Here is a 23,639-nt window from a genome sequence, read left to right as displayed (position 1 = left end):
ATTTTAACGCACCGATACGAATCCGCCGAGCACTCCCTATTTAAACAGATTAAGGGTATTTTAAGGTACAGATATCATATAGAAGCGGCTCCCTGATTTTTTTAGTTGGGTGCCCTTTGAGGATGAATCCGTTGAATAAGTGATACACTTCGTCTCGATGCCATCACCGCGGGACATTTCAAATAGAGAGTTCCTTCCCACATAGATTTTATTTAGCTTTTCACTGCATTCCTCCAAGTAAATAACCTCTTATGCAGCAATTATAGCATCAGTTGATTCGTGGTCAGAGTTCAATATCCGCCCCTATTAAAATATTCGCCCAACAAAAGGTACCACATTCCCCGCAAACATCGTATGAATGCGCTTTTCAACGGAACTTCTAATGATTCCTTTGCATATCGTGGCACCATCAAAACATCACGCAAACGGGCGTGCCTCCATTGTTTTTCTAGATAACGCCATAGTCAGCCAAATGCAGTCTGCAGTCATATGTGTACACAAAGAGCCACGCCCAGTGCATTTAAAGTTCCGCAAATTTATTGCCTCAATCGTGGGCAATTCACACACGCAGATTGCAAATTCCTTCATACTCCATGAAGAGAAATTCTCTTTCAGGGTGAATGCAGCAGGCTCTGGTATGTATCCGGTGAATGACGATTCCATGCACACTTTCTGCATCCTTGCACAATTCAATGCACTTCCGGCAAAAGTTGTGTTCAAGCAGGCTTTGCCGTACTGTTCCAGGGGCTAGTATGGCTTTTACCGGGGGCAATAATCCTTGCGTACATACCTACTTATGCGTCTATACGGAAAATGGTTTCGCCGTAATTACCTGGGCTTCCAGTTTCAACTCCTGCAACCGTGAGTTCTATTTAAATACATTTAGGGGCAATTTCCTTGGTACTTTGTACTCTTTACGAGGAAGAACTTGAGGTCTTTATTGAAGCCACATGCGTCTACCGTCCGTTCTTATTAAAGTTTATTGCAGGTTTCCAGGGTGTGTGTTCGCTTCTGCTGCAGCGGCAAGACGGAGGTTACTGTCTTGATGATAAATCGGACAATGAAAAAAATGCCCCGGAGCTCAGCACATAATACTTAGTCCTTCCGCAAAGTGCTCATAATGTTTCACTCATTTATGTTTCCATAAAGGAGCTGGTATGCTTGGCGCGAACTGATGAGGATGTACAATATGAGAAAAGTGTTCTCTACTGGAAGAGTATCCTTGCAGACAAGGCAACTCGTTATTAATATTGCGGATGCTGCGATGGGAGGTTGAGAAACCCTCTTCCCGAATTCTCGCATTGCCTTGACACGTATGGGGAAATGTGTTAGATCTGGGGGCGAATGTGAAATTCAATGCGGAAAGTTTTATATTTTCTGGCAAAGTGAAATTTTATTATTTGGGTTCAATTTGAATTGAGTCGGTGTCGAATTCCATCTTGTCGGGGCTTTTATGTAATTGTTTCCATTTAGTATTGAATTTCGTGCGGTGCGGCAAGTTGCGGGTTGAACATTATTCGTAGCGCCTAAAAGGGTGAAATGTATCATACATAGATATCAGTAGACGCAAGGTGGTGCTTACGGAAAAGGCATAGGCTTCTATATAGATTCCATATGAAATGAGGGAGGAAGGGCCGTTAAATTATTTCTTTTTTCAATTCGCCGAACAATCTCGGCATGAAATTGAATTTTCGCCGATTCCTGGATTTCTAATTTTCTTATTTATTTTCCATGGTTTAATAAGATTCCAATAACGGCAAAGGCTCTGGAAGAGGGACTAGATTTTTATTCTGTAATCGAAAGATGGAAAAACTGCTTACTTATCCCACAAACCAATTACCCCAGCCGCCATCAAACTGCACCTGCGAGCAGATAATTGACTCCAAGCAATCAACTCGAAAAGCAGACGATTGTATCATTTCAATATACTCGTAATGAGATTAAATTGTATTTTCCCTTATTGCCATTGCTTCGGAGCGTCCTCCTCCTGACTATCAGTGTCCAACACCCACTAATCTTTGCCCTCTCTCAACCATTTGAGCAAGTGTTGCTTGATGATCCCGGCAACTGGGGTGGCCACCCAACAAGGCGACCTTGCCCTACACTAAGGACGTCTGGGGAAATGGAGCAACACCTACCCAGCCAGGGCATCCACCGAACCGAAGCAATTAATTCTGATGATACGCAACATCTAAGTTTAAAATTGATGGCTGTTATCCCAAGCTTTTCCATAGTAATCCGGATTAATGAAAGGCCGAGTAACGGAGTGTATTTTATTTGTGTTAATCGAAGAGGTTATTTGGTGGAAAAAAACTTGGGAAATGATTCAAAACGACCACACAATTTGGAGACCAGAACTTTTTTAAGCGGGAATTAAAGTATTAAAAGTGCTGTGGAAAAAGGATATTATGCTGAGGATGATTTGCGGTTGTTTCTCAGTTTTGTCATGGAATGGGTTTGACAAAATTGGGATAATCGTGCGGTTCTGGCCCAGCACTTCATTTGATAGCTTTATCTTCGTTCGAAGTTCGTTATGGAAAATCGCAATAGAACCTATGAAAAATGATGATTTTGCATAAAAGAGAAAAAACTGCTGACCTTGGTCTCTCGAGTGTCTCCTTATATCTACAATGGTTGAGAGAAAAAGTAAAGAAGAATATTACGATATTGGGTAAAATTTGTTTTATTATGGACTTATGTGCAGTATTTCGAGAATCAACTGTTTGCTTCTTTAGTACGCTTTCCATCACCGCAGCGTCTCAAGGGGCAGATGAAGAAAGAGCAAGAACCTTGGGGGTCTTGCAGATTACACACTGAGAAAGCTATCACCACACTTGACAGTTAGGTACAAAATGCCCGGTACGAAAAACTGACAAGGGTGACTAGGTCCCGCATAGACAACTCGGCGAAGAAACCCACGTCCAAGCGCCACCATGACCAGTTGCATGACCTCACCTGATGCAACAACGGTGGCAACAACTTTAGCAGGTTCTCCTAGGCAGCCCATGAACTGGCATAAGGAGGTGAACTGACATCGGTGCGACTGATATTTTTAGGCCGGCTAAAATCGACACTAGCAATACTAGCAAACGCGGGAAGAATAAAGTGCAGAGGGTTTACCGGAACTTAGGCTTAAAAATACATTCAAAGTCTTCCCTACTTGCCGTAAAATGTGACTAAAAGAGGTAGAAGTTTGTGTGCTAGCATCCTGCAGATCTCGAGACTTTACTAATACCGAAACACCAACAACGCCTCGGATAAGGACTGACCTGACCCCGAAAAACTTTGGCTATGGAAAATGGACAATTGTTGCTTCCTCGATAACGGTAGCGAGGGTGCCCAGACTACATAATGCTCGCTTTCTCCAACCCAAGCGATAATTCTAACAATATAATCTGCATATTCTGGGGCCGAAGCGGAGTAAGATAGAGAATACTCCTTTCCCTCTTCAGCAATGTGCTTTTGTACTATGGAAAGCCAAGTAGTAGCAGATTCCCATCTGGTTTCCGACTGTTATTGACGACTACAGCGGAACCGATTCCTGACGGGATTCTGGCTGCAAGAATCCGGAACAGGTTGACGACCATCACAATTGTATAGTGCTGTACACCAACGGCAGTTTCCGTTATAGTAGAGAACGATGCTTTCTATAGCCATCACATGCAGTTTAGAGCGGGGTCCTAAAGATGAGATTGCAATTATGATGACTATCTGAATGCTAAGTTGGGCTCCAACAATACTTCCCCCGGATATGTGGTAGAAAAATTATGATATAATGGTGGCAAGTTTTGTGGATTTCTGCAACTTCAATCGCCTCGTCATTGGTGGCACATTGTTCGAATACAGAGGCTGCCAAACAGTTATTTCAATTTCAATTCACAGACACCGGGCGAGTAATAAGATTGCTTACTTGACGATCAGTAGTAGATTTATGAGTTGTCTTCTGTATGTGCGTAACAAGAGAGGTGCTGACATCGGCCGCGAAACGGATCACCATCTGATGGTTGCTTACGTTCGCTTGTGTGTTGCCTCCGGAAGAACTGCCGCCCCAAGGTGCAACATCGACAATTTAAGAACTTTCTGGTTCATCGAATGGCATATACGCTGAGTAACCCGCCTGAGAATATTGATGCGAATTGGAAGGTCATAAAAAATGCTTTTTCGTCGGATGCTGCACAGGTCGTCGTCCCGAAGAAGCGTCACAAGATCTGACAGACTACGGAATCGTTGAAGCGGACCGACGAGCGGAGGGCGTTGAAGGCTCTATTGACCGCTGCGAGCTATAGCGACATGACGTTCGAAATCCGATGCCGTGCAAATCCCGGGAAGTCCAACTTAGTATGTGCCACGACAAAAGGGAATTTGTTTTTACTCTGGGCAGGGAAGCAGAAGCTGCCGCAAATGGTAATGATTTGACAAGTGTATACCGTTTTTTCTTCAAAATATTTGATGGTCCTGTAAGAGATATTAACGATGAACACATGACGCGCAGCTGAACAGGTAGGAGGAACTCCCCACCACAATTTTTAACCGAATCACACCTGTTGAAGTTACGCCTCTTGTTGACGAAATGGCTAGACGTCGTAATCTCCGAGTACGAATTCCTTCTCCAAGCAGAAGAGAAATCATCTAGGCCAAAAATGCACTCAAATGGAGTAAAGGCTTGACGGTCTCTCCGCAGAGTTATTCACCCCCGCAGCTCCAGTTTTTTTAGAATCTGCTACTTTCGCCGAGAAAGCGGAAGAAGGAGATGATCTTTAAGATTCCAAAAAGCGCACCGGCCTTGAGTGCAGTAATTGGAAGGGTGTCTGCATTCTTCCTGCCTATGCAAATGTAATAGCTATCAAGAAACACCTTCATCGACAGAGAGCATGCTGGTTTCAACTCTGGATCTTCCTGCCACATCTACACCCTACAGTTTTATTTTGAACAGTGCACAAATTTAGGCGAAACTGGCAATGGATAAGAGTAGCGAGAATTGTATTGCTGGCTACGCCATGCAGTAGAATCCACTCTACCAAAATATCCGGCGAATGGGTCGCTCCAAGGGTAATTGTGGCAGAACAATAGAGGAGGAGTGTAGTATCGGCAACTCCTGGGAGGAGTTGAAATACATTTTAGTGAATCATGTACGATGGTATTTATGCTTGGTTGACACCCTGTGCCTAACCATATGGTGTATACCAGTGAGTGAGACCTCCGTAGTTGAAATTCTTAATCAAAAGCTTTCTAACATTTGCAGTCGGGTGCGAAGATACCCGAAACACCCTCCATACATATTGAAAACACAACGTATACAAGGAACCAATGAAGCCTTTTTAGGTCACTCACTTAATCCCAACACTGTGCAGATTAGCTACTTTATTTCTAAAAAGGGCACAGTGACGATTCCCGCACATAAGACCGATTAATTGCTTGCCAACCGCCTACAAATCTATAACCTCTCTTATTAGGGGAACGGTTCTTGCGCATCTTGAGTCCGATAACATTTTATACGAGGCGAAGAAAGGTTGCCGATTTGAATTAAGGGGTTGCAGTAGTTGTAGGACAGGCAATTAAAAACAAAAAAAAACTCCTTAGTTGCGTCAAGGCCTAACGATAACAACCCACACTTCTGGTTAACTACATCTGTATCACTTTGATTCGAACTGATAAAATATTTTGCGGTAGTCTGGAAATATGGCATATAACGTTGTCAAAACGCTCATCTAAAGATACTTGCAGCACGGAGCCTATGCGCGTACGGGAAGCATTTTCTAAGGGGAATTATTGAATCCTTTGAAATATGGCCTACGTGCTGAGTGCGGGCTGACACAGTAGATACACCAAAATGACATCAAGCTGTTTACTGGTGCCGATCTGAAATTGGTTGGGCCTAGATAACATGTTCAGCCTTGACATTCGGATGGAATTTGTTCTAGACAAATATTGAATCCAAGCCATCCAAAAGTCATAACGGGCCACATGTCGGTTATACCAATAGATGACCTAATATCCTAGCTATGACCCAGAGATAATTCTATAAGCAACTAGGAATTCTGCAAGGAACTCGAGTTAGTGCCGATCTGAAAAGCGTCCTGTCCAGTCCAGCCAGTTGTCAGATCCAAAGCAGATTGATTGTGTACTGTTGAGCCCTCTACTGAAACGGAGGGGTTAATGTATGCAATTCAGAACATTCATAATGAAAGAGCTGACTGGGGAAATTAAAAAAATTTTGGTGTTTCAAGAAGGTGGTTGTCGTTCTCATACAACTGAAAATGTCCGCTAAAGTTAGTAATTTCAACACCACCGGTTGAAGCAACCAGTATTGGGAAGTCCTATTAATGGATAACGCGAAAAAGGAGTAAAAGAAGATTGGTCCAATTAAATTATTTCTAAAAATCAGAAATTACCCAATGCTGATATCTTTCGAAACGTAAAGGCGAATCATATATTAACCAATTTGGGCAATAATGTGAGTCGCATCAGGCAAACACAGAAAGAAGGTATGTAGGTAAAATGAAATAGTTCTTGCGGTCATCGTTAGAAGAGGAAACGGAGTTTAAAACACGAAAGCAGGAGAAACGGTCAAATAAAAGGACCTTGATGAAGCTGCTTTGTGGGAATATATCTATGTCATGCTAAAGAGTGTCATAACAAGGCAAATCAAGGTATGTAGTTTACTTTAACTTGTTTACCCTACGTAGACAAAGTCGAAGTAGATTAGGTCTTATGTAGACTAGGGAGCAGAAATTCATTAAGAGATTCGCCAGCGACTTTGATTTCGGATACTTTACAGCAGGAGAACTAGCAGAATGCAGAAAAGTAGGTCATCTCTTCAGCAGTACCTGTTTACGAAAACTATTGAAACCTAGCAATAATAGAGAAACCGTACTAAAATTAAGGTAATGCTACTTGGATGAAGGTACGTCTAACGCTACAGTATGATCATATTGAACGTAAACCATACAAGAGACAATGGTATTCTCGTGAGCCGGTTTTGTAAGGCTTAAAAATATATGGTGTCCGGATCTACAACCACACTGCTGGTGGCAAATACCAGGTGTCGAGTTTAACTTGAAACTTTTGCGAAACTGGACACCCTACTGACATTCTTGGCCTCACCTTCAAAGAATTGTCTTTTATACACACCTTAGTAGCTCGTTTGTGAGGGTGGTAATCAGGCAGATAAGTCCCCCACAAGAGAAAGGGGAACAACTTCTGCTAACGGTTCTTCGGATCGTTTTCTGGATATTGAGGTTATCAAAGAGGACCCACGGGCAGCCTCAAATGTATGGAAAATAAAACGACTCTGGAATTGGGCGGGATTCCAAACAAAGCTTTTAAATTAGCCACCAAGAGCAGATTCAAGTGGTTTATAAACAGGAAGTATTTCGGCCCTGTTGATGAGGCGAACCCACCTTCGTATCATTTTATTTGTACTATATTTTAGATTCCATTGTGAAGATGTTGAAAAGGGTGACAACGACAGACTGCTTCCATTTATCGGGTAATGTGACAGGTGTGGTTTGTGCTGCTGCCTATATGTCAGAAATGCCTTTAGTTTACCTAATTGAGATTGTGTACCGGCCACTTTAGCTAAACTAGCCATCCTTGGCAACGTAGCTCGGTTAATCGAGAGTTCGGGCGAGATGGGTGGAGAGCTGAAGGAATATCTCGCGGCGGTAGGTGTTCGTTAAAGTTCCATACACCCATTGTGAAAATATGTATGACGGAATGTTTAGCTTCCATTTGCCAAAGGAGACCATGTTATTAGTTTTTGCGGACAACCAGGCGGAGGTTGTAGTTGCGAAGACAAATTTTTTTTCAAAATTTATCAAAAGATGTGTGTCAATAATCGGCAGCGAAGTTCAGTTGCTAATCAAGTAGGATGAGGCCTTGTATGGGAGAATTAGGCTTCCATCTGTTTGACGCAGTATACAACGCTGCAAATGGAAGAAGAGTAACTATTGCGTACCCGCTAATTTCACCGTGAATGTGCAGGGCGTATAGGTCAGGACCAGAATCGACAAACCTCCCGACTCTCCTAAATACACTGCTAGATCACATATCCCGAAGAAAATCAAGTTTCATTGTCAAAGGTTCCTAGAGGTGAGCATTGGACCCCACAATCTGGGGAATACTCCTCTCCTTGTAGAACGGTATTATTATATTCTGGAAGTCGACTCTGATAATACCTTGTTTGGTCGGTTGATAAGTTTTACAGACCGAAACGACAACAATGAACGATTTGTAAATTTCTACAGTTTCCACCACCTTGCTATTGGCGGTACTTTGTTCGAGGACAAAACCGGCCATGAGATCAGTTGTCAGCCATTCAACTATTCAAGTTGATTAGCGTAATTAACAGCTACTAGCCTCTCGGATGTGCGTAATTGTTGAAATCCGTTTTGAAATCGATGTTTGTTTGATGGTCACTTACCTTTTTCTAATCGCAGGACTGGAGAGTTTTCAAGGGCCAAATTGAATATCAATGGGTTACTAGATGGAACTGTCTTGTAACAGGGCTATGTTCAATATATACTCTATATAATTTTGTCCGCATAATGCCGAAGAAGATTCGCAAGAACTCTAAGTCCAGATGGATGATTTTGTGGAGGATGCGATCCGCTATCATCCATTCTTCATTTGCTGCTAGCTGCAGGTCTACCGGTTCGCGTGAGGTTGAGCAGATATTAAGATTTTGGGAAAAACAAAGCCTTACTAAAATCGGTTTATTGTCTGTCTGTCCGTCCGTCTCTCTGTCCGTTTCTTTTTTTTCAGAGGTGGAAATCTTCCAAAGGCAATGGTATAAATGTTTCATCGTGTGGAATTTTTACTTACTAAAACCATCCCCTAACTTCTGTCTTGCGCTTCCCCGCGGAACCGCCGCAAAGTATTATAATGCGTTGTGTTGACGCATATGTACACTCTCTGTAAGTGCTGCTTGAAATTTAGCCTCTCATCTACCATCATTTTAAAGTATTTGATTGCTAGTTGCTATATGCTCCCACTTCTGATGTGAGCAGTGGTTCCCTAGCAGCGCCTCGTGATAAGCACCGCCTCTGTTTTATCCTGCAGGAATGCAAGACCTGCATCCTTCAGTTACTTCTTTATAGCAGTGATACAATTCCACATCCGAAACAACAATCACCACTATGCCATCTGCGTAACTGACTATTTTCGGTCCTCACTAGCAATTGGGATGTTGAGAATATCATTAAACATGATATTACACAATATCGGTCCCCGAACAGAATCCTTTGGAATACCCGCGGAGACAATGTATTCTCTGGGCCCATTGTTTGTGTCGTACCAGAGCTTTCTACCTGTTAAATAGCTGTCAACAAGTACAGTCAAGTAACTGAGTACACCAATCACCGCCAAAGATCTCCTTATAAGGTTCCAACTGGCCGGGTTAAACGTAATTTGCATGTCACTGCGGAATACTTGTTAGTGCTATCGTTTCCGTGGATCACTCTCGTCTTAGCACTAAGCGTAAGGGCGTTGTTTGGTATACCGTCGAGGCACGGAATTTTATTGCCCCCAGACTACTGGAAACCTAAAGCACTTCTTTCGTCGTTTCGTCGGGGGTATTAAAGCCACATCCTTTTGCGTCCAATATCAATCTGTCCATGTGCTCGAATTCAGCCGATATCCGACTTGGCCAGCCCTGGCCATCATAGCTACTATCTCAGAAATGGCTACTCCCATTGATATGAACTTTGGTCGAAAGTTGGAACCTGTGAATCCCATCGCATGCAGTGAATAACCTAGTTCTACTTTGAGTTTAAGGGGGTCGTAATTCATGCAAAAGGGGGTGTACACTTTTTTTCACATGTCATATGTCATATGTCCTCGATTAGTACATTGCGAAACCGGCATTAGTTTTGATATTGATTGCAACACGGGGGAGTGTAGATGGAAAGTCAGCTATTTCAAAAATCGATTCTCAAAAACTGCAAAACCCGCAATTTTTTTCTAGTGCAAGAGAGACGGAAGTGTCGAAAGGACCACCCAATATTTTCACACCTAGCTAGGTACAGCCTATTGGACGGGAAAAGCAAGCGAAGCTGTGGCATCCACCTTGAGAGAGATCATCACTTGATGATTGCTTCCCTTCGCTTGCTTACTGCGTTCGCATCTTCTCGCGGGGGTAGTGTACTTATACCTCTCAAACTCAACGCGTTCTACTTCTGCGGCTCAGTTGTCGTTCCACAGTGAGAAAACTATCTTTCTGACAGGACGGTAAACATCTTTAAGCTTTAAGGGCAATATTCACAAGCATTAGCCATGACGGTCTGCCATTTTCTTTGGTGCAAGTTAAATTGTTGCATACGTCCCAAGGGGGGCCCAGAAGAATTGGCAGATTATGGGAATTTGGAACCGAATCGGCGAACCATCTAAAAGAACTTGGATGCTAATGGTCGAATCCTTATCCCAGTGTCTTACTGCGAAATTACCTAGTGCACAACGGTTTTAGGGAAATATATACTTGTCCAGAATTCATAATGTAAGTTAAAGCACCACCAATCCCTGTTTAAAGTTTATAATAAGCATACGTGTCGCCTTAATTCTCTCAACTCTCATTCAGCTTTGGTAACTTTGATGGGAAAGGGCCCTCCAATTATTATTCCTTGTACTATTTTTTTATATCTTATATGGTATTTCATTTGTCTTTTCCTTTTCATTATGAACTCGTAGTTTGTCTCCTTCTTTGTATTTCTTGTGCTTTCTTGTCGTTTCTATGTAGTAATGCCAACTTTCATTCTATTTAATTTTTTTTTAATTTGAGCACTTTCTCCTTCACTTGAACCTACTCAAACTAACAATCTGTAAAAAAAAGATGTTTACGAATTTCATATTAGCCGCTACGTTTACAGTTCGTACGATGTGGTCCGCCTGTTCCTGGCGAGGAGAAAGTGTGACTAAAGGAAAATCCAACATCAGCAAGACGCAACTCCAGCATAGTATCATCTTCTAGGAGCAGTTCCAAGACTGGTAGCGGTTTAGGTGCAAGAATGTTACGTCGTAAAACCATCGATAACTCAAGAATCCGTCAACCTCTCATGGAGGAGGTAGCATTAACTGAATCCAGTACTTCGCCCAAAAACACTAACGCAGTAGGCGTTGATCGTCCTTTGGCAAGTGCAACAAGTAGCATAAAGAATGGTGTCACAGTTACTACGACAACTACATCCAACGACTTTGAATCTAATTTAGTGGCTGATGAAGCTTTATAGAAAGTTCCAGATTAGGAATAGATGAATATAATACGATAAATTAATTTTTTCAAGGTAACATCCTCTGCTGTTAACTCAAATAAATAGAAAAATTCCATTAATCCGGTTAGCATGACTTCATACATGTTAAGGTCCCGCTGAAAGATTACAAAATAAGTCCTTACCATATTTTTAATACAACACAACATAAACAGCTCCTCTTACAATTAAGTCATGCGAAATTAACATTCTCGACAATTTTATGACACTTTCAATTAGGTCTACTTTGATGGCTATTTTTAAACAATAATCCTTGACATCCATCATAGACCATTGACCAAAAATTAACTCAATTTAAAACAATTAATACTTGATTATGTAATGCAGTCAAACTGTGAAACAACATATCATTTATTTATCGCTTCCAAATACCCAATTATAAATTTATACCCCATTTGAGAGAAGCGTCAAATTAACTTCATATCTTGTCCCCGTAGTCCTGATTGTCGTGAAATTCTATATCCCTAATTCACATGATTTATAGTCCCACTGGAAGCTTGGGAGGATCCTTCTAATTTGGGAACAGAAGGTAATGATATTCATTCGAATGGAAACTGGCGATAGTCCCCGTACGACTAGACCTCCCTTGCAACGTCAGGACGAGAATATAATGTAATATGTATGTCCTAATGTGCCGATGCATCCTTCACCGATTATTCCTGTGCATGGTAGCGTGCAATTTATTATAGTATACGTAAGTTGACGTCTCGTACGCTTTTTGTTATGTGCGCTTAGTTTAGTTTTATTGAAGGTACTGTTGTGATAGTTACAAGGATAACAACGGCCTGTGAAAGTTGTGGAAGGGAAATGGTTCTTGGCACATTATTCAGCAATTGCTTTTGAATGCGTGTATGTCAATCATAATCTGGATTTTGCGGATAGAAAACTCATATTAAGTGAGAAATTTATTTTGTTTTGTAGTTCTGCAAACACGGTATTGAGAAATAGGCAAGTTATTCTGATAATACGTGTATCTTTGTATTTCTTATTTCCTGCTCGCTTCCCCATGTATTAGAATATATCTACATTTTCCGATTATTCATTTTATCTTTACCTTCTTCATTGCCCCCATTAATAGATACTAAATCGTGAGAGTGAGGGTTAGCACAATCAATTAATGACAATCGTAGCCTTGTGGAATTGAGAGTTAATTGTCAGTGTAAAAATCAGTGCCGAGCTTGTATTCATGTCAAAATGATTACATATCTGAGCAGTGCAGGTACGACTTTTTTATAAAGATTAGACAAGTATCCACGTTTCGTTCCCAATTGTCTTAAGCTTCCCCACAAAGATCTATATCGTCCATAACACCAAATATTTGCGACCTGTCTTCCCATTTTTAAGTAAAACAAAAATCGGTTCACTGTCTCTCAGTCTGTTTGTCTGTCACACGCAGCAATTTTCTCAGAATCGAGTGTAGCAATTGACACGAAATTCGTGGGACATTAAATGAAAGGTCTCGGTTAGTACTTTTCGAACCGGAATTTCGTTTTGGCGTTAGATGCAAAGGGGAGGAGTACGGGGCCCTAAAAAAAACAATTACTACCGGTTCTCGGAAACTATTCAATCGAAAAATTTGGAAAAAATTATGGTGACCCGTGCATAGTCTCTAGGCGTCCAAATACTCTTCGTTACGATATTTCCTCAAATAAAGATAATATTTATCATATATTTTGACAATTTACTGCAAACCTCTCTTAAGTTTATCCAGGATCCATAAAATTTTGCAATAAGATAGATTTTGATAAGCATCATACTGGAAAGTTTGGTGGAAATACTGTTATAATTAACAAATTCATAGTAGGTTAAAATTGCTTCTTTCACGTCAAATAACTACTCGCTAAGAGATAAAAGTCAGTACCACTTCGAATTGAATATCGGGCTAAATATTGTTACATAAACATTCATAAACTTTTCACATCTGAAGCGCCGAGCTTCCGATTAACGTCTTGTTTATTTTGAAGTAGGAAGTTGAAATGCAGTTTCGAACAAAGTGCCGGACTCTTTCTCAGACATACTACCGGCTAAAACTTCCCCTTATGCGTTTAGGACTCTAATCCGGAACTATTTGACACATTACCTCAGGCCAGATCTATTCAGTGTAGGAGCAAAACTTTGTGGTTCAGGAAGTCTTAGCGATGCTGGCATCAATCCTATCCATCTTCCTCTTTTTCATTTTAAAAATACCTCTCGGCTCCACGTGTCCGCGCTTTGCCATATGGCCTAAATTATTGTGTTCAGAGATAATTGATATCCTTTTATCGAAAGGTAATGACGATCTCAGTTTCTGAAAAAGAAAAAGGTATGACAGGCATAATCCACCACATCCTACAATAAATGCAGTTGGGTGGTCGTAATGTCTCGATTGTATACAAGTAAGACTGAAAATACCCGTGTTCGCTAATATTTAACCTCACCGTGCTTTCAAGTGAACCACGGCCGCACATCTTTGACTAAATGTGCGGTCCATCTATCTCTCAAGATTGCTGCGAGCTCCTTATTCACAAGTGACGGCTTCCTTATTTCACTTGCTTTTTCTGAGGTACATAAACCTTCGCACAGCAGCATGCGGAGCGATCGGAATAACTCTTGCAATCACTTTAACTGCCGACGAGGCGGTATGGTAAGCGCACATTCTAACTGCAAGACATCGATCCAGGTTAAGGTGCACCAACTACTACTATGCGCCAACGGAGATTTCTAATGTAATGGAAATGGATGCTTTCTACTAGAAATTGCATGCAGTTCAGGGCAGGCTTCCTAAAAATGACATTGTGACCGTGATGTTAAATCTGAATGCCAAGGTGGGCTCTGACAACATCTTGCTCGGTCATGTGATGGTGAAATACGGTCTTCGCGATAACGATAATGATTGGATGCTCCAAGATATCTAAAAGTCCCACTCGTCATTGTTCGAGCACAGAGCCTGCCATAAGATCAGTTGGGTTTCAATTGACCACGCTGTATGACCAATCAGATCGACCTCGCGATCAGCAGTATAGGTATGAGTTATCTCCGTGATGTGTGTAACAAGAGAGGCGCTGACATCGGCCTTGAAAGGGATCACTATCTGATCGTCGCTTACGTTTGCTTGCGTGTTGCGTCCGTCACTCCTCGAAAGGTGGGAGACCTGCGACCCCCAATGTCTGTGTTACCGCGCTGGTCAGGGAAGCGGAAGATGGCGCAGAACGCAATGATTTGAAAACTATATACCGAAGGAATGAGCTTTCATGTGGTCGCAAATCTTTCAATAGTTTTGTGAAGCATGTCAACGCTCGACTCCTAATTTACGACGACGAGCAGCTGGACAGATGGGGAGTACACTTCACCAGAGTTCGCAACCGTATCACACCCAGTGGGGTTCGTCCTCTCGTGGATGAAATGGTCACCGTAATATGCGGATACGGACTGTTCATCCAAGTGGAAGAGAAATCATTTTGGCCACCAATGTGCTCAAACGGAGTAAAGACGTTTCTCACGAAGTGGAAGATGGGGATGATCGTTAAGATTCGAAAGGTGTTGTGAGTACTACAATTGCTCTTTGCCGTTGCAACGAAAATTCCGGAAATAATCCTGGAATTCATCGAAGAACATCTCGCTGCATATGCTTTTCACCGATTTCGAGAAAGTTTTCTTTAGTGTGAACAGAGAGTATATCTGGCGCGTTCTACGCAGGAGGCCGGCGTAGGTATGGTTCACGCGCAGTACCCCACCAAGGATATATAGCAATCATATATATCATGGGTAAGAAAGACGCGTGTCCGAATTGGTTAGAACGCTGCGCTGTAGTAGTGGAAGGCCGCGGTTCAAATCTTCCTAGAGGCAGAGGGATTTGTTATCATGACTGGAAGTCGGATACCAGTTGACTCAGCTGCGAATGAGTACCTGATTCAAATCAGGGTAATAATCTCGAGCGAACGCTGACAATATTTCCTCCTTCAGTATTTACACCCTTGGTATCGTTGTTGAGGAGAGTGTAGAGTTTAGATCATCCCTCTACCAGCTTTTCATTAAACAAGCTTTTGACAGCGTCAACAAGGAGTATATCTGGAATGTCCTACGCAGGATGTGAATTCCAGTAAAATTAGTTGCTATTATCACAATGATATCTGATGGTGGAGATTATCAAGTCCGAAGTCGAGTCTGATCGCGCGGCAGTATGTCACCGATACTATTTCGTCTCCCTCGTGTCCTTCAAAGTACCTTGGCTAGAGGTCGCGAAGGGATCGATAGACAATATCAATTTTCCTCAAGCATCTCAACTACGATGATGACATCCGCTCGCACCGGGTCATGGACCTTAGCTAAATGATCCTTTATTTGCGGAGACAGAAAAGAAAACAAATTGGGGTTGAAGATAAATACCTATAAAACTAAGGTTCTCTATTTGACTGGAAATTGCACTCTGCTATTTACATTAATTACAGAACATTGGGAACATTGAACGATTTATATATCTAGGAACATTGAACGATTTATATATCTAGGTTGTTGATGTCAACCGACATATTAACAGCACTAAATCTATCTTCGATGTTTTGTCCGAAATCCTAGTTGCGTCTATCTTAACACGAGCATCAAGTTGAGGTTTTTCGTGTAAAACAAAACCTTATTAAAATCGATTTACTGTCTGTCTGGCTGTCTTTTTTTCGGAGGTGGAAAGCTTCTAAAGACACTGGTGCACATGTTCCAGCCTGTTCGATTTTTACTCATTAAAACCACTCCCTAACTCCTGTCCTCTTCCCCGCGAAACCACCACAAAGTATTTCGCGTGAGGTGAACATGGCTCTAGCCTCTCCCTTCACCCATTGATTACATTCGCAACGGCGCTTTTCTCGCCTCCTCTGCCCCTCTTAATCTACACTGAATTTGCCCCACCGTGTCGTTCATTGCATTCCAGCTCTCCTGGCACGGAAGCATTTTTCTAATTTTCCGGTGCTAGCGTTCCTCCCAATTTGTCCTCTAGACTTTCCCTTTCCTCAGCGAATTTAGGAAAATGGAAGAAAATTTGTTCCGGGTCCTCCGAAATACCGTTGCAACTGGGACAGTTGGGTGAGCTGTCCAGTTTAAACCTATAGAAGTATTTACGGTAACCGCCATGCCCCCTGAGAAACTGCGTGATATCATAGTTTGTCTTACCATGCGTTCTCTGCGTCCACACCTTGATGCTGGGGATCAATCTGTGAGTCCATCGAGCCTTTTTCGCCTGTTCCCACCGTTGACTCCTCCCTTTCGGCGTTTTTCATTTGTCGATCAGAGGAAGAATCGGTTCCATCATAGATACGTGCCATCTCATCGCCCAAAATTTCGATCGGCGTCATCCCAGCTACTACATAGGCCGCTTCATCTGAGATGGATCTAGAACCACAGCATATTCTCTCCAACATTTTCCCCATAGCGTCCAATAGACATATAGGCCTGTAGGAAGATGGTTCTTTTTCCGGTGTCTCAGGAAAGATCTCATTCGCCAAGCATACTTCAAACAACTCTATGAATATATCTGACCTCGACTTAACGGCCAGTTTTAGGTCTTTGTTTAGTATGCCGTCGAAGTCGAAGTGCTTTGTTGTCTCCCAGCATATCGCAAATCTCCAGTACTTCCTCATTCGTACCCCCGGTAACGAAGCCAGGTCTAAAGATGTATGTAAACTGTAACCCCTGAGGGAACAAACCCAGAACGATTTTCGTAAAGAGATCGGGATATGTAATTTGTGGAGCTGTCTGACTTTTAAATCTCCCCATTACAACCCTGTAGGCGTTTCCCCATGGGTCTATATCTGCCTCTGTGCAGAGTTACTTGAAGCAGTAAAATGACTGGCGATGCATTTTGGTTTCCCTCCTTTTGCATTTAGAATCAATCTGTCCAGCATTCGGCCAACTTCAGGTTTGGGGGATTATTATAGCCACTTGCACCTCTGATTTATGAATGGTCTGCGAGACCCTACAGTGATTGAGGTTGATTTGGACCAACCCCATTTTCTCGCTGCACTTACCGCTTTTTGATCTCGGCACACTTGCCGCTCCGGCAACATGACCGCGGCCCAGGCCCTCCTTTTCATCACACAACATTCATTTGGGATCCTTGTTACAATCCCGAGCAGTGCGACCTGTTTCACCACAACGTTTCCATCGGCTAGACCGATCAACCCCACTTGTGCACACTCACTCTCGCTAGATGTCCGTACGAGAAACATCTGAAGCTTCTCTTCAATCAGATTTGCACTCTAAGGCGACAAACTACCCATCCAATGCAGATCTTCCCGACATCCAGCAGCTTGCGTGCTGCTTTTGCTGCTAGCCCCCTCCCCATCCCCTTAAGATCAGGGTGAGCTTTCACTCTTCTTAGTATGTCTGCATAGGACATATTACTCGTGCTTAAAATAACGATTGCCTCGGGACGGATTCTCATTTTCCCCTTCTTCTTTTTTGGCTTCTTTGGTCTAACCTTAGTCCATCCGTCCTGTACCTTTTGAGACATCGGCTCACTTGATGTTTGACGCTCTTTTGTCTCACCTACCGAGGTTCTAGGGCCCTTTTTCAAAGCGGGTGGTACACCTTTTTTGTTTTTTTGGAACCTGCTGATGTCCTGGATATTCGTCTTCCTTTTCCCGAACCCTCTTTTACCTCTATCTATTCGTGAGTATAGGGTTGGATGTCACCTGCGTCGACTGCGTCATTATTGAAGGAGTAATTTTAGGGTTCGCCTTCAAATTTTCTCATCTTCCTGCGATTTGTTGTATATTATAGAACCCTGACCGTTCTCACTATATACTTGATTGCTTAGTGTACGTTGTATTTATCATTAATGAATTCTGACAACTCAGCAATTTTCGCTTCAAGCAAAATTAAGATCACTCCTCCAGGTGCACTTCTGTGCCAAAGCCTCCGTTCTTCTTTCCGCACATTTTCTGTCGTCAACGGAATTCCTGTGGCGCAGGTTCTTTTCCGCCTTGAATATTGGGGAGATCTCATAATCGTTGAGTTTCTCCTAAATGGATCCGGCTATCGATATTGAGGACTAACTAACTAACTCTTTACGCTCAGACGCGGTTGTTGTCACTGCAGGTTTTAACGACCAACGTTATCCATTGGGCACATCTTTTTGCGGCTTTGCTATGGTTGTTTTAGGGAGCGATATGTTCGGTCTAAACACCTCCTTGTCTAAGCTGCTTGTAGCATTAGGTGGCTAAGCTATCCACAACCGAGGCACTGCAGTCGAGGGATATCGACGACCGGAAGCCTGCTTGTCAATTCCCAAAAGTCGCCGGTACGGGGGTTCCGAGCCTCTGCATCGTAAGTTTATACCCCTTCTCTTCGTCCATATTGGTTTATTATTCTGGGTACCCTTCCATAGCCATTTTTATCCACGGGTGGACGTTTTTCGCCTACCTACCTGACCTGGGCATAAACATGCCTATGCATACAAGTACATATTCATACGCATCGGCCGAGCATTCCCTTATCCTCAAGAAGAGACGCGCCTGATGGGAGATCTGGCAACTCCTTACGGGTCTGTTTGTCTGTCTGTCTGTTCGTCACACGCAGTTTTCCCGGAAACGGTTATAACGGTTGACACCAAACTTGGTGGAAAGGTGGGAACTGTGAACGCTCACGCATACAGTGTGTTACATTCTTTTACCTCAAATTCCAAGGGGGGTCCCAATACAGGCAAAAGGAGGGTGTACATTTTCTTTTTCACCAAATATAGCCATGTAGGGTATCAAATGAAAGGTCTCGATTAGTACTTTCCGAAGTCGGTCCTCGTTTTGACATTTGTTGGAAAGGTGCCGATTGGGGGGGGGGGGGGGGGGGTCGAAACTGATCATCTCTTTAATGGACCCATTCTCAGAAACTACTCAACCAAAAATTGAATTTGGTAGAGCGCACCTATCTAAATAAAGCTGCTTTATAAATTATCAGAGTGATTTGTCAGCTTTCAAACCAAGCAGTAATTGTCAGATGCAATCAGCTGCTTTCAAGTTACGTTAAGTAAATTCGGAACCCATAAAACGAAATATTTTCAAAAGGGGGGGGGGGGAAATTACGCCCGTTTATTTAAAAGATATGTATTTGAAATGCCTACTAAGTCCCACAAAATCATTTCCCGTTGCACACAGAATTTACTCTAGTTCTAAAATTTAAAATTAATTATTCATTTTTTATTATGAAATATCCTTTATTTATTTTTCCTTCTTTTTAATCCCTCAAGCGCTGTCCCAGTTTTAGATGAAAGGCCACCCCAATTTCCGGCCGTCTATTCACCCCAAGTTTCACAGGCTGTCGCCGCACCAGCTTACATTTCAGGAGTCCCGACGAACTCAGTTTAGATAAAGCGTCATATGTTTAGCCGTTAGTCCTGCTAAGTGTTAGATAGTTAATTTAACTCGCCTGGTTTTTCCTGGAGGAGGAAAATCAATTTATTACGGGTCACTGCATGCGAGGGCGGATTATTTATGTAAGTGCTACGAATTCGGTTTTTGCTTTTTATGTATTTGCATAAGTCCAAGCCATATAGTTACCCTTACACATATATATCGCACATCGTACCACATACCAATGTATATTTATACGAGGAGAGAGGGGAGAGTAGCCTTCTAAGGATATGAACAATGAAATATTAATTATAAGTGGATTAAACTTGTGCTGCGCCATTACTACATACTTCCATAATTAAAGTAAAAGATGACACTTAAGATATCGTAAAATGGAATCAACAAAATAACGACTGGCTCTGTGAGCTTTTTGGATATTCTTTTTGTAGGAATAATTTTACATTTAGGGATAAAAACAGTGAAAATGTCTTTTACTAGATTTAAGTCCTGCCCGTGCTGCATTGTTCGCGAGAAATGAATTTATATTGCAAGGAATCGCTAGGAAAAATGGTTACTCTACTAATACTGAAACTGAAAAGTGACTGTTATTTTTGCAGTTATTGTTAAATCGTAAGCTCCATGTGTAAAACTACTATTGTACTGTTGTAAATATGAATAGGCGTATTTTTGTTATAACAAATGGTGTTTTATTTATCATCCTTTTTCCAGGAAAAACGCACGGTAACAAAAGATAATTAAAAACATAATGAAAACACACGTCCATGTGAATTCATTATCGCCTGAATTAAAACTGAATTACTGAAAAGCCAAAATGAATTTAATTTGCGAAAACTGGTGCTGTTGGGAAAAATACAGGTTGCGGTCACTAGTTACCACTGGATGAAAATGCGGAAAATGTAGTCAAAATTGCATGAAACATTTCATGGAATGCATTGAATTGATCAGCACCCAGAATTCAAAATCCAGTTGTGGTCTCATCCTACCGCAACCAAAGTACATAAAATGCAAATGAAAGAGGTCCAGGTGGAAGTAGGTGGAATTGTAGAGGCTTCAACGCAGAAACAGGCTCTAGGAGCAAGTGTTCATTGTAAATTTTGAATACCGACATATATTGAGAGCGTGTGTCCTATTTATCCCAGCTAATTCAAGGGATTCAGGATTGCAGACTTGCAATGTTGTAATTGTGACGAGAGGCAGAAGGCACACTTTTTATTTGGGTTGAAGCTAAGAGAATACAGTTGGCCGAATTGAATGCATTCCTCACGTTCAGGATCATTGCCAATATTTGCTGGTATTACTCTTTCCGTGAATCACATTCTCGCCAAACCCAGTATGGTAACAGTAACAGGTTGCAAGTTGTATATACAATACAATTATCGTGCTATATATATATTTCCTTTTATACTTTTTCGGTCGTTTTAACAAAATAAAAATATTTAGGTTCATTGGTGTATTTAATTTTGAACAACACAGTTGCTTATTTACGCCTTGATCCGAAAAAAACCTCCTCATTTCGCAAGTGCAGCTAGAAGAAGGGAAGAGTTCGATCTACCGGAGCAACCTCACTGTGGAACCGGGCGCTTTGAGAGCACGCCGTTCCAGCGGCAGATTTAGTACAGTGGCGGTCTCCACACCAGCAGCCAGCTCATTGGCATTGATAGTTGATCTGGCTTTACGAAACCCATACTGTCGATTTGAAAAGCCTACTTGGCTTTCAACAACCTGGAGAAATATATTATAGATTACCTGCTCCAGCACTTTCCCCATAGTGTCTAGAAGACATATAGGTCTATAGGATGATGACTCACTTGAAAGTATGCCAACCTTATACAGAAATACCAGCTTCTGTCGCTTCTATGCTTCAACTAGTATCCCATCGGATATATGATACACAGTTCGAACAACTCAGTAAACATATGCGGCTTGGATTCTCTAATTTCAGGGCCCTATTTAGTATTCCGTCCAGACTCGGAGCTTTGTTGTGACCTATTCAGCTGCAGATCTCAAACAGCTCGTCTGAAATTACTGGCGGAATTGCCGTCACATTCAACGATTTCTGAAAGGTCTTAGTGCCCATCTGCTCCTGGGGAAAAAGCTGCTTGGCCGCTTGATGATTTCCAGCAAGACGGTAAAGCATGTGATCTGCGGGACTGACTGGTCTCGTAGTCCTCCCATCATAATTCTATAAACACTCCCCCACGAGTTTAAAATCTTATATCTCGCTACCCTCAGGGCGAAACGTAGATTGCTACCCAAGATGGAGTATTAAACCTGGGAACATCTGCTGAACCGACACCAACAGCTCGACTACCAAACCCTATGTCCGCACCCACGTGGTGATCGCTGGTTGTTCTTTCTTAATGAAAAACTGCACACGTAGAAGGATGAAGGCGGTTCTCCTACGCCTAAAAACGGGACACACTGTACCAACTGGTCCTCCAGGATGAGGCTTGGGTAGGGCTGACAACCCTACACGAAAAACCAAAGTTACGAAGCCACGGAGGGAACCTCGGACAGGATGGAATTTAAAACGACGAACCCGGCAACGAAAATGGAATAACGATTTGCGCATTTTCTCATGCAACGTGAGCTCCTTGTACAGGCCAAATCCTGCTGAGCAACTAGTCGATATCCTGTCCCAATATGGGGCTGATGTAACAGCGTTCCAAGAGATGCGATGGACAGGTACCGGTTTCCTGGAGAAAAGCCACTACAGCATATATTATAGTGGCCATCCAGTAACAATGTGTTCGGAGTAGGTTTCTTAGTTAGTCAAAAAAAGGAACCTGCTATTATTGGCTTTGAAAATATAAGCGAAAGGCTATGCTAAGCGAAAGGCTATGCACTCTGTCTCGCAAACGGGGCAAATTTAGAAATATAAGCCTCGTAAACGTTCACCCCCATACAGAGGAGACTGCAGAGTTAGAGAAAGATACCTTCTACGAGGCAGTTGAGCGGACCCTCGAAGCCTGCCCCAGATATGGTATCAAAATCATTCTCGCAGATTTCAACAGTCAAGTTGGCACGGAGCCCGTACGGAAAAAGGAAGCTGGGCAGAGCCAACAGGTCTGTGAACTCGAAAAGTACAGAGAGCAACCGCACCAGGCGCACAAGGTTTACCAGCAAGTCAGCAGGGTGAAGCCGTATACACCTCGATACTCATACTGCCCAGACAAAGAGGGAATTAGATATTGATCTAACTAGGCAAATATCTCTAATAAACTTTGACTCTTTGCGTTTTTCTTCCTCCTTTCCCATTCGACAGCCCTCGCATTACAATCACTGGCAACTATTTTTGGACTTTGTTCATTTGCGTCCTAAACAAGGTTGTGTATCATGCTTGCAAATTCCGACAACGGGAGAATGAGTGTGGTTGGGCAGCTGCGCACGTACACACCGCTACTTTCCGCCCACACGAAGCCACTGACTCACGGATGGATATATAGTTTGGCGACTGCACACCAATGTTGCAACTTCATCAGTTGAATCTATGTCCTATATACCTCCGTGACGATTTCTGTATGGTTCAATTATGATGGCAATTTTTATCTCAGATTGGCGGATTTGTCTGCTCATGTGAATCTTGGGCGATCCGACAATTATTCAGGTTTATTTGAATAAACTTCAGTTTTTTATTGCAGTCAATGCCGGGCGATATGCCGGTTATTCCGTCATTCCTTATTGCATTCCTTGGTAATATGGCCTTCTTCTCCTCACATTTTCTGCATCGAGAAGACTGATCAATGCTGATAATGCATGCCTTCCTCTTTAGTGAAGTCTGCTCTCTCAAACGGCAGGCAACCCTTCTGATTCGAATTTTTCCGGCTGACCCTAATTTGTGCGCTACCTGCACCGGTTATCATATTGTGACCGGTTAAGGACTGCCGCAGGCTTTTCTCGAACTCACAATGGATTCTTCCCCCACTTCCTCCAGCTCAAGGCAGTGCAGAATTCTTCTTTGGATGTCACTTCACCGAGATCGTTGCAATGAATATAGATCTCAAGCCTTTGAGGCCGCATTATTACATTCATCCTAAATACTTTC

The 23,639-nt window shown here is 42.4% G+C and overlaps 1 protein-coding gene across 3 annotated transcripts in view; it reads left to right on the top strand.

Annotated features, from left to right (window-relative positions):
- Positions 1-20,267, top strand: part of LOC119646512 (calcitonin gene-related peptide type 1 receptor) — a 247,275-nt gene extending 227,008 nt beyond the window's left edge. Inside the window, exons 13-14 of one of the 3 annotated variants that reach the window (XM_038046968.1) lie at positions 10,863-11,276; positions 19,471-20,267. In XM_038046968.1, the coding sequence (XP_037902896.1) occupies positions 10,863-10,907 (45 nt within the window). In that variant the 3' untranslated portion in view covers positions 10,908-11,276; positions 19,471-20,267. Of the gene's footprint in view, positions 1-10,847; positions 11,277-19,470 lie in introns of all 3 variants that reach the window. The other 2 variants (XM_038046967.1, XM_038046969.1) reach the window with 2 other exon arrangements.
- The last annotated feature ends 3,372 nt before the right edge of the window (positions 20,268-23,639 follow it).

The sequence above is a fragment of the Hermetia illucens genome, chromosome 1 (assembly GCF_905115235.1).
Source record: "Hermetia illucens chromosome 1, iHerIll2.2.curated.20191125, whole genome shotgun sequence".
NCBI lineage: Eukaryota > Metazoa > Arthropoda > Insecta > Diptera > Stratiomyidae > Hermetia > Hermetia illucens.
The sequence above is the reverse complement of the archived record's forward strand: the minus strand, read 5'-3'. Positions and strand labels throughout refer to the sequence as shown.